The 14731-nt window shown below is 52.2% G+C and overlaps 1 protein-coding gene across 1 annotated transcript; it reads left to right on the forward strand.

The window, feature by feature from the left end:
* Positions 1 to 2801: 2801 nt before the first annotated feature.
* Positions 2802 to 6768, forward strand: PTMS (parathymosin). Its single transcript, XM_064723574.1, has 5 exons — positions 2802 to 3341; positions 4115 to 4186; positions 4893 to 4974; positions 5124 to 5188; positions 5826 to 6768. The coding sequence occupies exons 1-5, from the start codon at positions 3294 to 3296 to the stop codon at positions 5874 to 5876; spliced, it is 318 nt and encodes a 105-aa protein (XP_064579644.1). The 5' UTR covers positions 2802 to 3293; the 3' UTR covers positions 5877 to 6768.
* Positions 6769 to 14731: the final 7963 nt, after the last annotated feature.

Raw genomic sequence — 14731 nt, forward strand, 5'->3', positions numbered from 1 at the left:
GCCATGGGAAAAGTGCTGCCAAGAACACAGGTAGGAGACAAATGCCAAGAAGCAATGGAGGGAAAAATTGCAAAGGGGACAGGGTGGGGAGCATGGAAGGGACAACATGAGGTTGCAGGCTGCAGGTGCTGGGGAGGAAAGGAGAGCTCGCTGCTGCCATGCCAGCTTGCAGTGCTGACCCCACAGCTCCATCCCACAGGTTGCTGGAAACAAGCTTCCCTTGCACAAACAGGTGTTTGTCTGTTTGCATCCGTGGGTGCGCAGTCTGTGTCAACATGGAGCTTGGGGCACACGGGAACGTCTCTGAACATAATCCTTTGCTTTCTCCCCTCTAGGATGTTGTGTCACGGCCTGTTTGTGCATTAATGTGAAGATGTCTTTGCCAAGGGATATGTGTCAATGTAATTTTGTGTTTTCAGTGGTTGAGTGTGTAAAGGAAAAGGATCCTGGAAAAAAAATCCTGGATCGATGAGGAGAACAGCAGAGCAATGAGCCACGCACCTTGTGACAAACAGAAGCAGAGAGGAACAACATCTGGCCACTATATGGATTATTTTGGGTCCTATTTTTAGATGTATATCTAGAAATTAAGATTTTCTTCATGCAAAAGAGAAGGATGAAAGAGGGGTACTTGAGCCAAACCAGGGCTGGAATGCTGAGAGCAGCTAGACCTGAGAAATTGGCCAGATGGGTTTTGTGAAACAGTAGGGGAAAGAAAAATTAGCGCATGCATTTTCATAATTTGGTTTATTTTGGTACTAGTCTAGATGTGCGTGTCTGGAGTTACAGGGCTGTTTTTGGGGCAGGCACTCCGCACTGTGTGTAGCTGGGAAGAACGTCAATTAGTCAGATCATGAGAGAAGCAGCTGTAGCTGCGGAGGAGACAAGATGGCAAGGTGGGGACCTTCTACCTCCCTGTCACACAGATCACAATTTATCCAATCCCTTTCATACCTTCCTTCAGGAGATACGTACTCAGTGCCCTATGTTCCACGAATACCAATGGCTTTTGCTGTTAAATGCTCAAACTGAGACACATTTGATTAAACTCAAGAGCACCAGCTCTAAATCCTGACTTTGCACAGAGGCTGAGTTTGTGTCTGGAGGATAAGAAGGGCTTGTGCACCTCAATACGTTTTCCAACTAGATGGGTTAATAACCTTGCCTTGCACCTGCGAGAATCACTGCGTACACGTGTATGGGAAAAATGCATATTGTATGATTGGCTTTTCGCAAATATTAAATATGTGTTGTGTTAGAAAGTAATGTCGTATTAATTCTCTTAAGTAGTGTGTTAAATATAGTTTTAGGCCATAAAAAATGTTAAAATAGAAACTGTGCTATGTAAGATACTTTTTTTTGTAAAGAAAGGACTTGCAGCGAGATAGCAGCCACAGGACACCTAAAGCTTTCAGAGAAAAATAATTTTTTGCCCTCTTATCAGAAGAAATGAACTTCTTCCCGCCTCAAAGGCGCTGTTAGGATTCGGGGGAAGTTGACGATGACCAGACAGAATCCTGTGTTTGAAAGGAATTTATGCATCATGTATGAAGTGTATGAATATGCAACAGGCTGTTGTTTTTAAGGGTTAATCCTCTGTTAACAGGTGTCCTTTTTCGAGCGCGCGCTGCCCAGAAAATGGTACCTGGACATCTGTAACTCTTTGTCTCTGTTGTCTCATATTGCCCTAATTAAAATAGTCCAAATTATTGTTACTCTAATTGTATTAGTATTTTTATAACCATTTTATTACTATTAAACTTTTAAAATTTTAAAAACAAGTGATTGGCATTTTTCACATGTACACCTGTACGCGCTCAGTTCTATATGTAGGTAGGCCTGCAAATTTGTGCAGATTTATTTTCTTTTATTGTTTTGTATGAGCCTGTGACTAAGAGCGGGACAATATAAACCCTCTGGGAAAGGTGAAGGGAATTTAGTCATCCCAGTCTGCTCAAGCTGGTAACCAAAGGGCTGAGGAGCGGCTACAGGGCTACAGAAACATCTGTTTCATTAGCAACAAATCCCTGCAGTTACAAGTCACCACCTGCGGTTCTGCAGGAAGGGCCTTTGGCTAAAGGGAGACCCGGAGTTGGGCAATGATCCTTTCCAGGCGGAGAGAGGCACCGGCAGAGTGTCTGCCGGACTCCGGGCCCGAGGCGGGCGGGCGGCAGGGTCAGTGTAGCCCGCCGTGCAATGCCCGGCCGGTGCCCGGGAGCGGGAGGTCGGTGTCGGCCGAGCCGGGCCGAGCCGAGCCGAGCCGAGCCGGGCCGCACAATTCCCGCGCCCTCGCGCGCCTTCCCGCCGCCCCACGTGCCAGCGGCCCCTCCCGCCTCGCACTGCGCCAAAGGGCCCCGCACCCCCGCCCCGCCGGAGCGCTACCCGCCGCCAGCCAATGAGAAACCTGTTGCCAGGCAGACAGCTCATTTGAATGGCCCAATCAGGCGTCCCTGCCCCAGCCCCTCCTAATATGGGGACCGGGGGATGCGATCGCTAATCCGCCCCCCCGCCGCCGGCGGCTGCCCCGCCCACTCCCTCCGCGAAGCACCGCCCACCCCCTGTCCGAGGCCCCGCCCACTCCCTCCGCCGCGCGCAGAGCGCGGGAAAAGCGCCCGGCGCTGGGCGGGCAGGCGGGGGGAGAAGGGGAGGGGTGGGAGGAGCCCCGCCGCCGGGAGCGCTTCCAGCGGAGGAAGGGCGGGCAGCTGGAGTGGAAAATTCCAGGCAGGAGGCCGCGTGTCGCCAGCGCTGCCCTCCCACACGGCCCCGCAGCGCCGCTTCTCGCCTCCCCCGGATTCCTCCTGGAGAGCCAAGCAGCCTGTACGGGCGGCTCCCCGGGCGTGCTGCGGGTAGAGGGCTCGGCTCCCCTCCCCTCCCGGGACGCTTCCCCTCGGAGCCGTAGCACCTCGGCGCGGAGCGGGGCTTTCGGTTGGCCTCGACGGGGCCGTGCGGCGCCTTGCGGGGACCCGCGGTGCGCCCCCGCTGCCGGGCGGCCGCGGCTGAGCGCACATTGTTCTAGCGGCCCGTCCCTCTCCCCTCCCTCCTCCGCCTCCCGTCCCTCTCTCCTCCCTCCCCAGGTCCCTCCTTCCCTCGTCACCGGCGCTGTATAAATCCCCTGCCCCGGCGGATCCCCCCACCGCGGGAGACCCTGGTACTTTGGCCCCCGGGGCGGGATCCTGTCGCCGCCCGCCGACCGCTGGGACTTTGCGCTCCCGCCGCTGACCCCTTCTCGCTCTCGCCCTCCCTCCCTCGCACGCTTCCCACCGGCCTCTTCCCTTCGCAACCGGGGGGCCAGGATGTCGGAAAAACGCGTTGAGGAGGCACCGGCGGAGCTGAGCGCTAAGGTGAGACACCTCCCTCCCCTCCCGCTCCCCTCTGCCCACCCTCGCAACCGGCGGCGCTCCCGGCGGGAGGGGAGGGGAGGGAGCGGGCTCGGCGGGGGAAGGGGGCGGGGGGGGCGAGGGCTCCGTGAGGTGCCCGGGCGGCGGGGGGCGCGCGCGGCCCCTTCGCGCGCCGCCCGGCCAATGGGGGGGCGGGGGCGGGGGGGGGGGGCCCCGAGGGCCCTCGCGCCCCCCGCCCCGCCCCCGCCCCCCATTGGCCGGGCGGCGCGAGCGCGCGCTGGGTTCGGCTCCGCTCGGAGCGGGGTCGGCGGGAGGGGGGGGGCGGGAAGCGGTGTCACGGCGGAGCAAGGCGAAAGTTGTGTGGACACAAAAGCAAAGCGCGGGCCCTCGGGTGGCGGGGGAAGGAGGAGGGAGGGGTGGAATGGAGAGAGAGAGAGAGAGAGGTCCGGAAACGCCTCGATCCTACGGGCAAGGTTGCTTTTTTTTTTTTTTTTTTTTTTTTGGTAATAAATCGTTAAAACTCTTCCGTGCCGCTTCTGGTTTCCACACGCGTGTGCGGGCTAAAAGTAGCTGTGACGCGCGTTCGCTGCGCTGTTTTCCTTTGTCAGGCGGGCGGATTTAACGCCTAATATGTCTCCTCCTCGCCCGCTATGCCGCCTCTCCTCCCAGCCTTCTTTGTCTAGGCATCCCCGTCCTTTATTCTTTTATTGCCGCTGACCGCCGGAATGTTGTTGGTTTTCCTCCCCCCTTCCCCCCGCACCTCGTTTCATATCTAGGAAAGGAAAGAAAAGAAGGAAAAACTCGAAGAGAAAGCAGTCCACAAAGAAAAGAAGAAGGAGGTAGTAGAGGTGAGGCTCTTCTGAGGGACGGATTTGGTGACGTCGGGGAGGTTTTTGTGCTTTGTGCTCGCCGTGGGCAGCAAATAGGAAGGGAATGTGGGAGATGAAGAAAGAGGGCAGGCCAAGGGAGATCCACATAGAGGTAAAGGGAGAGTAGTGAGCTCCTGGATAATTGTGAAGAATAAGCCTTGAAGGACTTGATGTAGTCAGCACAGCCCATCGGAGAGAAGAAAGGTCAGAGAAGGGAACGGAGCCGAGAACAAGTGGGAGAATGTGGCACGGGAGATGCGCACCCCGGGATACCCCAGTGGGCGCAGGACCACAGGGAGCGTGTGTTGGAGAAGGTGGGGGAGGAGCAGTGAGGAAAGGCACAGATTGATGGAGGTCGGCAGGGATCTGGGAGCAGATGTACCGTGAGCCTCGGCTAAGTCATTAGCCTGTAATCAGAGAGATGCTGTGCTTGTTGGGAGGGATGGCAGCAGCTCATCAGGATGTAAGGCAAGGAGCTTCGTGTTGTTGGGCATGGACTGGAAGGAGGGCTGGTTGGGAGGAGTGTACGGCAGGGCTGGTGGGAATAATGGTGTCGGAGTAACAATGCACTCAAATGCATACCTGGAGTGGCTGGAGCTCTGGAATTTGTTGTGCTTGTAGCAAAGAGCACGTGCAAATGTCATCCTGGCACCAATTTCTGCTCTGACTGGTTTGTTTCATTCAGGATGAGGAGAACGGAGCTGACGAGGATGATGAAGAGAATCCCGATGATGTGGATGAAGAAGAAGGTGGTGATGACGAGGAAGGTAGGGAAAATTAAAGGAATAGGAGGCCATGGAGGAATAAAGGATTGTGGAGGGAAATTCTCTCTCTGATCCCTCTTGACTGTGTGATTACATTTCCTTAAATGCTGCTTCAGTTTAACCTGTGATTTTCCTTTCTTGCTTGTGCTTAGAAGCAGATGAGAATGGGCAGGAGCAGGATGGCCACGCAGAGAAGCGATCTGCAGAGGAGGAGAAGGTGAGCAGTAGTGTGAGAATAATGGAGGGGAGAGGGAATGGGGCTGCTTGCTGCTTGTTGATCAAATCCATGTGGATGCTGCTGCTGAGAATCTCAAATAGGCCTCGGGCCTCACTGCTTTAGGAGCAGATGGGTAAACAAATCTGATCTGGGAAGGGGATTGTAAATCACTGGGTGTTCCTTGTAGGATCCAGGTCCTTCCACCAGCACCAGCGGTGCTGAGAAAGTGAGAGGGTCGAGGTGCTGGAGGTTGTGCTTGGCAGTGACCTCTGGATTACCTGTATCCTCTGGGCTTCAGGCCAGGAGGTGGACGTGTAAGGGTGCAGTGACTGAAGGGTCTGATCTTCCACATAAGGGCAGAGCCTGAGGTCTGTCTGGAGTGGCATGAGCCTCGGCTTTTTACACCTCCTGGAAGTAACAGCATGGGCGTGCTGTCCCTCTGGATGGAACTGTCCATATCTTAACCAGCTGTGTCAGGCGCTCAGGCTGCTTTAGAGGGGAGTGGATTTGGGGTGGGCCTAACAGAGATTTCCATATGGAGGAAGGAGCAGCAGTTAACAATTCTGTGGAGAAATAATGTACCTTGGGGTGGTGACTGATGGTAACTCCTTCTTCTTCCTCTCTGTGGCTGATGCAGGATGAAGTGGATCCAAAGAGACAGAAGACAGAAAATGGCTCTAAAGCTTGAGTCCTCCCCTCCCATCTCCCCTGTTCCGTCCATCTCTCCTCCTCCATTCCAGCCTGTGCTTGCACTGCCCGTTAGCCTCTGGCTTCACACAATCTCAGATGAGGAAAGATTAGAAACGCTCTCAGACGGGGAAGATAGCAGTTCCCTTCTCACCCAAAGACCTGGCCTGTCCATGACATCATTCCCCAGCTGAATTATCCCTGTCCCTGCATCCCTTCACTGCACCCCACTTCCCAGTGCTCCTCTTCCCTCAAGAATCTCATGGTTTCCTGGGCACACAACCTCGCCAGGCGCTTCACGTGGCAAAGCCCCTCCTGTCCCCTTGTCACCTGCCCGCCTGTTTTTGTCACTGGTGTGAGATTCTTGAGCGCTCCCGCCCCCCAGCCCTGCTGCCCGAGCTCCTCCCTGAGCCAGGAGGTGCGGGCACAGATCTCTCTCATGGTGCGTTCCCCGGCCCCAGGCCTCTTCTCATCCTGCAGCTTTCCCGCTGAACCCTGAGAGACAAAGAATATTACAAGCAAATAATGGTTCTATTAAGTGACACACGGAGACAGGATTTATTTTAAGCTTTTTTTTTTTCCAAGTTTACATGACAGCAAGCTGGCCCTCGTGAATTTTTCGGAAGATAAGCGTTGCTTTTATATATGAATTTCATCTGAGCTGTGTATTTTTTTAATTTGGAGGCTTTTTTAAAACAAATCAAGAGAGACACAATTGGGGACCAAACTTTGATTTCCATTTTTTCCCTTTCAGATTTTTCTTGTGACCATTTTTTGTAAATTAACGGCAATATAGCCACAGCGTTTTCTATGGCACAGACATCACGAGGATGATAGATATAAATATATATATTGTTTTCAACAAGCACTGTAAATAAAAGCGTTTAAAAATGTTTCAAACCGCTGGTTGTGCGTGACTGTGCGTTCTCATCCTGCGGGGCTCGGTGGGAGTTGTGGGCAGAGAGGGTGGCCAGCCCGGCAGCGGGTGTGGAGGGGAGATGGAGGTGATCAAGGGGCGTGTGTTGGGTGTTTGGGGGATCCTGCGAGGGCACGGCACAAACGCAGGATGAAGCTCCAGGGCTGTCCTGAGTGTCTGGAAGCGCTGCTGGGCAGCAGGGTTTGGGAAGGGAAGGGAAGCGAGCTGTGGCTGCTGTGGCCCTGCCGCCTCCCGGCGTGACTCACCCGGCTCCGGCCGCGGCGAGGGGAGCGCTCCGAGCGGCGGCAGCTCCGCTTTTGTCCCGCCTTTGGCTGCCTTGGGGAGAGCTGTCAAGCGTTTGTCTTTTTATCGGAGCAGACCTTTAAAGCTGCCGCTCGTGTTTCTCCTCTTTGAACCCGCGCTTTGGCAGCCGCGCAAGGAGCCACCGGGAGCTGTAAATAATCCCAACTTTTGTGTCGGCGTCAGCGGCTTTGTGCTGCTCCGGCTGCGGATCGGCCTCTGGGAGCGACAGCGCTCGCTCGTCTCCAGAGGGGCAGAGCATCCGCCGGCGTTCTCTCCCGGAGCGGGGCTGGGCACAGGGACAGGGCTGCTGCCAAGCCCCGCTGCCCGTGGGGTCACCCTGCATCCCGCAGCCCGTTCCCGGTGGAGCCGCAGCCAGCGGGGGCTCCTTGTCCCGGGAGCCGCGGTGCGAGAGCAGCTCCTGCTGCCTGCCAGGGACCCGCTCCGCCCCTGCCTGCTCCCGCCGGGATCCATGGGCTGCTCCAGCCCGCGCGTACTTCGGAGCCGCGCAGGTGCCGCGGCGTTCCACCATTAAAAAAAAAAAAAAAAAATTACAGATTCTAGTCTCTGCTCCAGATTTGGGCAAGTCCTCAGGACTTCCCCAAACTTTCTGCTTGGCAGCCAGCTTTTACTGCTCGGCGCTGAAGCCGAATTATCAGCGGGTGATAGCATCTCTGCACAGGCAGATGAGGGTTTTCAAACTTCCTCTCCACCACCCGTGCAGCGCCTGGCTGGGGGTAGTGAAAAATGTGCTTGCTAATGAGAAGTTATGGAGGCATAATTCCATCTCTGCTTCCTATGTGGATGCAGCAGCAGTACCACTGGCTCTATCCAGGCAGTCATCCAGAAGGAAGTGGGGCAGCAGCTGATTGTTAGGCCAGCACTAGCAATGCGAGCCTTCCTTTCCTCTGAGGGAAATACTGCAGGACAGGGGGAAGTGACAAAGGGCTTCCAGACAGCTTCTCCATGTCTCTATAGGCCCCTTGGCTCCCCAGTTTCTACTATTTCTTGCACCTAACGCATTTTTATTGAACACCTTTGTCATTGTCTGTGCATAGTTAAAAGATACAGAAATAAAAAAAAAAAAATCTGCTTTGGGGTTTTATTTCATGTTGATGACCTGCAGGGCATCATCTCTGACTTGAGGCGAGGGCTACAGATAACACAATAGAAAATCACACAGTTTCTTCCCCTCCTGTAGATCTGCGAAGGTCCACACTGAATTCAATGGTATTTTGGCTGACAGAGTGAGCCCAGCAAGCAGTGGCACAGGTTTCCAGAAGCAGTTGAGGATGCAGGGCTTTGCACTGTGCCTCATTTCCAGCCTGCCTGTGTGCTTGGTTTGTGTCCGAGCCTGCAGGTTTATCCATCTTTCAGCCTGATTCTTCTCCCACAATGAGATCAGTCGAGTGGTGCTGGTGTCAGCAGGGTAAGAACAAAGCCTGTGTTCACCAGTGATTCCCCAGAAATGATGAAGCCTTTTCGGGGCCTTATTCGCCTTCCTCGTCCCTGTGCTAATTCTCCACTCGTTTCATTTAATTCCTGTGGCCATCTGTTAACCTCATCAGCTGGGGCAGATCTCCCTCAGCTGTCCCCTCCTTGCTTCCCATGGAGCCTGCTGCGAGCTCACAGCAGAGCTGCTCCTGCCAGCCAAGCAGCGCCAGAGATTTCCTTCTTCTTCCTCCTCCTCCTCCTCCTCCAGGTCTGCTTGCTTTGAGGGAATTGTGGAGGAGTCGCAGTCGTGCTCTTGCAGGCTCTGCTAAACTTCCCTCTAGAGTGACAATTTCTGCTTCTGATGGCCCCTTGGTGTGGTCTGGAAAAGCAAACGCTGGCACCATGCAGAGAGCAGGTAGAGCCACCTGTGAGGAGGTCTTAGCCGGGTCCCTGTCCCTGGATGAGCGAGTGAACCCTTGCTCCCTGGCAGGGATCACTGGACAGGTGGGACCTGGGCCCACCAGAGTGATGAGTGAACCTCCTGAGGGCGGCTGTGGTTGGGAAAGGGGTGCCAAACCTTTGGGGACAGCTCTGGCTGCTGCAGGTGACCAACAATGCTGCCTTGTTGGCTGAATAAAACCAGATGTAGCTCTGGGATCAGCTCTGATGTGACCAAGAGAGCTGGGGATCTTGAGATGTCCTTTTCCACCTACCAATTTCTGTGATATGTGAAGAAATAGAGGCCTGCCATTGAAAATGTGAGCTGAGTCTGAAGATATTCTGAAGTGCTGAGCCCAGAGATGAATGCTCTTTGTATCTTACAGCTATCACCTTCTCATTTCCCCTTAGGCAAATGATCCCCTCTGCCCAGTTTCTGTGTCTTTCACACCAGTTTTAACTCAACAGATGATACAAGACTGGAATAAATAATCAAAACCATCACACGGGCAGAGCTGTGAACCCTCCTTCAGACCTGGAAAAAGTGAGCCCTCCAGCACTGCTGGTCTGGGAGGAAAACCCTTCTTGCTTCAGGAAAGTCCATCATCACCTTGTTGCACTAGCTTTAAAAATCCAGTGAAGACCAATTATTCCTCCTTTCCCCCTGGGATCAGGGGCTCTTTAGTCCCTCTGGTTAGGGGACACATTGCTCTGCCAGGTCCCAAATGCCATATGGGAAGCTGAAAGCACTCTCCTTCCCAGATCCTTGGGAAGCCCATGTACTTTTCCCTCCCACCTCTCTCTCTTATTTCAGACACAGAGTCAAAGACAGCCGTGCTCGTGGCTGCTCCAGTCTGCTGTCTCAGGGAAGGAGTCTGTGCTTGCATGTGTGGGCTCAGGCTCAGGACAGATTGCAGATGTCTCCTCAGTGGGTGAATTTGGGGTTTCCTTCTGTGCTGAGCTGACCCCAGCTGGACCCCAGAAATCCATCAAAGCTGCTCTAATACTCCCCTCCTCAACAGGATGGGGGATAGAAGATACAGTAAAGGCTCATGCCAAGGAAGGTTCACAGGTCAAGATAAGGCCAGGGAGAGATCATTCACCAATTACTGTCACAGGCAAACCAGGCCTGACTTGGGGAAAATTTAGTTTAATTTATTAATAACCAGATCAGGACAGGATGATGAGAAAATAAAGCCAAATCTTAAAACATCTTCCTCTCACCCCTCCTTTCTTCCTGGGCTCACTTTCACTCCCAATTTTCTCCATTTCCTCCCCTCCAGCAGTGCAGGGATTTGCAGCGAGTTCATCACACACAATTTCTCACAGAAACCACCCCATGGAGCCCCTCCATGACTAAAACCTTGCCATGCAAACCCAGTACTATTTCCTGGTGAGCTTTTATGGTTTCAGCAAAGCCTGGACAGCCACAGGAGTGAGGACAGACCCAAGGCCTCCAAGTGTTCAAGGATCTCAGCCACAGAGCATAGGCCCAGCGTGGTGCCACCAAGCACAGCTTTGCTCTTGAGGAAGGCATTTCTTATCAGACACAGAAGAAGGTTTCTGTTTTCTTCTGTGTCTAATAATTTCTTATTAGACACAGAAGAAGGTGCTTTCCTGTCTCAGAAGAGCACACAGCTCCTGTGTGTGCTCTGGGTGACATCTGACTGGTGCTGCTTGTCACCAGGGGGCTGTGGGAGCTCACATTCTATACGCCTCTGGTGCTTTTTGACATGGCATTTATTGCTCCCATTCTCTACCAAGTATCTTAAACTCTGCATCTCAAAGCTTCCAGGTCAGCCTCTCCAGTGTCCTCTCTGGGTTCAAGGTGCTTTATTCTCAGTTCAGTCCCTTCAGTCAGCGGGGTGTTTGCTACATGTCCTGCAGTGAAGAATCTCGTCCCTAAGTACAAAATGTTACCAGGGCTCCCTGCATCCAAGACAGAAGATCCTGCAACCAGTAAAAGGTGTAAGATGTAGCAAAAATAGCCAGTTTCCAGAGCCCTGTGATTACCTGTGTCTGCCAGTACCTCGCTGGCAGCTCAGGTGGAGTCATGGCTTAGACTTTCCCAGGTCTTACAACAAACAATCCATGCATCGTTTTAGGATGCATTTACTAGGCTGCACAATTTGCAATGCAAACTTTCAAAGCCCCTTGGCTGAAGCATCCTTGGGCAGCACAAAGAGGTCTTTGCTGGACAGCACTTCCCAGCATAAGCCCAGCACGACCCCAGGTAGGCTTGTCCATCAGCACACCAGAAAACTTATATCTGGTTGCTGTTTTCTTTTGGGAAGTTTCTTAGTACTTATAAATATTTTCCTGTGTCAGATCCAGTTTTGAAAAGAGCTGAAGCTGTTGAATATGGCTCCAACAAACCTCCTGAGCTTCCAGGACAGCAGCACGGTAAATATGGATCCAGATTTGAGCTGGGAATTTGATGTTTCTTCACAAGGTAAATTTCACAGAAGATTCAGTGGGGATGTTTGGAAAAGCCAGCCTTGTAATTCAAATGAGTCAGGAGGTTTTGCTCATAACTAAAGAAAATACAGACTGCTTCAGGGTCTGTGAATCCCTTTCCATAGCTGTGGCAATAAGCATTCTGCTATGGCATTGCTGATGGTGTGCCATGCTGACTGTAGCTCCTCACTGGGAGAGGATCCTCTTCTGCCTCAGTTTCTCTGTGCTTTAAAGGGTTTGCAGATCAAACCCTGACTCCAGATCAAATCTCCCATCTGTGGCAGGATCCCTCTAGATATTCCCAGTATCCCCCAGGGCTGGTTAGGCTTTTCCTTCCAAGCCCACAGATGGGATTCCAGGCTGCAGACAGGAAGGAGGACGGGGTGACACGGGGCTGGGACAGAGAGGTGACACCTGCGGTGTCCCAGCTGCTGCACAGCAGGACACTTAGTGCTGCACATGTTCTTATCCCTGAGGGCTCCGGAGTGACCCCCACCAGGACCAAGTCCTCCTGCCTGAACTTGGGGCACAAAGGCTGAGCCCAATCTCTTTTCCCAAGCTGAATGTGAAAAACGCATGTATTTTATGATTGGCTTTTCGCAAATATTAAAATTAATATTATATGTGTTGTGTTAGAAAGTAATGCTGTATTAATTCTCTTAAGTACTGTGTTAAATATAGTTTTAGGTTATAAAAATTGTTAAAATAGAAACTATGCTATGTAAGATCCTTTGTTTAACAGAAAGGACTTGCAGTGAGACAGCAGCCACAGGACGCCTAAATCTTTCAGAGAAAAAGAATTTAAGAATTTATTGCCCTCTGATCAGAAGAAACGAACTTCTTCCCACCTTGAAGGTGCTGTTAGGATTCAGAAGAAGAAGTTGACACTGATCAGACAGAACCCTGTGTTTGAATGGAATTTATGCATCATGTATGAAGTGTATGAATATGCAACAGGCTGTTGTTTTTAAGGGTTAATCCTCTGTTTACGAGTGTCCTTTTGGGGGCTCATGCTGCCCCGAAAAAGGTACCTGGACGTCTGTAACTCTTTGTTTTTATTGTCTCATATTGTCCTAATTCAAATTGCCCAAATTGTTATTACTCTAATTGTATTAGTATTTTTATAACCATTTTATTACTATTAAAATTTTAAAATTTTAAAAACAAGTGACTGGCGTTTTTCACACTGAAGCAGAGCAGCACCCGGGAGAGCAGGCAGCGCACCCAAACGTGGCTCAGACCGGGACCTCTCAGCGTGCAGGGCGCACCCCACGTTGCCTTTCTTGCTCCCTGGGACAGGTTTATCCCGGGACAGGCTCGGCTGGAGCCCTCGCAGCGCTCCAAGGGCCCCCTGGTGGCGCCCGGCCCGGCGTGTCCCTGAGCGCAGCCTGGAGCCGGCTTCACCCCCGCGTCCCTGCGCCCAAAGTGCCGGCACAGGGCGGGCTGCAACTGGGAATGGCTCTGCTCACCCACCCGGTGAACATGGAGAGCTGAGAGGTGCCTGTGGTCACTCAGGTCAGACTGGTGCTGTCCCCAGGATGGTTTGAATGCACACAGGTGTCTCTCTGGCTTCAGGAGACACAGTCCTTTCCTTTGCCTAGACAGCTCAAGACAAGCCCAAGGGGCCTCCACTAGAAAGGCACATATGGATTTTGGACCCTTTCCCAGAAGTGTTCCTTCCCTCATTGGATCCCCTGGGTAGAGCATTGGATTTGACTGTCCCACCCTTAGGAGGTAGGGCCTGGTTTCCTCACTGTCCACAGCTTCAGTTCTACATGGCAGCAGTAGCATTTGAAAAGTTTTCTGTCCTTTCCACCCTCAGCACAGTTTATCATCCACTCAGCTGTGCCCAGTCTATAGGAACATGCCATGGAAGTCATTTTAGTTATCCCCTGTTCTAGTTACACACTCACATTTTTTTTTCCTCCTCCTTTTAAACCAAAATTTTACATTAATCTGTCCTAGAACCCCACGAAGGACCATACTATCAGAAATTGTGCCAGGGGCAGTGAGTGTGTAGCCAGGGGCTGTCATTCCCTGTGGCACTGAGAAAGGAAGGCAAGCTTGGAAGAGCATCTCTTGGATCTGTTTCCTCATGAGAACAGCTGTAAGGTGGAATCCCACCCTCAAGAACCTGGGAAGGTTTCCAGATCATCTTCTGACCCTTGAATGAGTATGCCACTTCACTTTGAGGACTCCTGGTTTTTCATATTGACCCCAAACATTTGTTTTTCACAGACCAGGAAATGCTGTTGCTCTTGGCTTGGTATAATTTTTTTCCCCTTTTGAATAACTACACTTGTGCCAGTATGACTGTAGCCTCCTTTTCCATTATTAAGGCTTCTGAACTTTATCTTGGCTCATGGCTGGAGCATTTTGCCTGTATTTCCTCCTCTGCACAAGCTGATCTGGTTTTACAGTTCAGACAGGGGCCACACAGAGCCCTTGGGGTTAGCAGCCCTTCAGAGTGACTTTTATTTTGACTTAATAAGCAACACACAGAAGAAAATTATAGCAATTGAAAAAAAATAAAAGAAAACATAGAAACCCCTGTATCTGCTTCAGGGCTGGAACAAATGAGCCCTCTGAGCACCTGTAGCTAGGGAAAAAACAGGCAGTCCCTGCCAAACTCAGAGGAAAGTCCCCACACCCACATGCCACCACCACCACCTCACTTCATCTGAGTCCAGGAGCTTTTTCCTTGCTTTTCCCAGTGCCTCGTGTGCCTCAGCTCAGCAGCCATGCTCATCCATGGTTTCCCTCCAGTGGAGTTTTCCTGCAGAGCAAGACAAGCTGGCTTTTACTTCTGAGTCTTGAAAAGGGCACGCACCAACTCTCTGGGAGCCCTTCCAGTCAGGGCTGTGAGTAAGGGAAAATCCTGAATAAATCTGAGCAGATACTGCTTTATTCTTATGGTGGTGATTGCCTGGCTCAGTTTCCGTAATCCTGCAGAGTCCCATATCCTGGGGATGAGCAAGGGATGCCACTGACCATGTTTCATGTTAACATGGTGGCTCACCATCTGCAGGTGGTGAAGAGGCCACGACAAGAGAAGTATGCACCTCCTTTCCAGGCAGATTTTGGGGTTTGATTTAGAGCCTCTGGTCATCTGTGTGTTCCTCTGCTGGAGTGGAGAGCCTGCCTCCTGCTCACATCTTCTGCTCATGGGAAAAAATGTGAAAGATGGATTGTGCAAGAGTCAGGGGCATCCTCAGCTGCCACTCACACCAGGTCAGCGTATTTAAAAGCCAGAGAGGAACTGATCCTCCACAAATAACCCCATCTGTGTTTGAACTCATTTGTACTCCTGG

This window comes from Zonotrichia leucophrys, chromosome 1 (genome assembly GCF_028769735.1).
Source record: "Zonotrichia leucophrys gambelii isolate GWCS_2022_RI chromosome 1, RI_Zleu_2.0, whole genome shotgun sequence".
NCBI lineage: Eukaryota > Metazoa > Chordata > Aves > Passeriformes > Passerellidae > Zonotrichia > Zonotrichia leucophrys.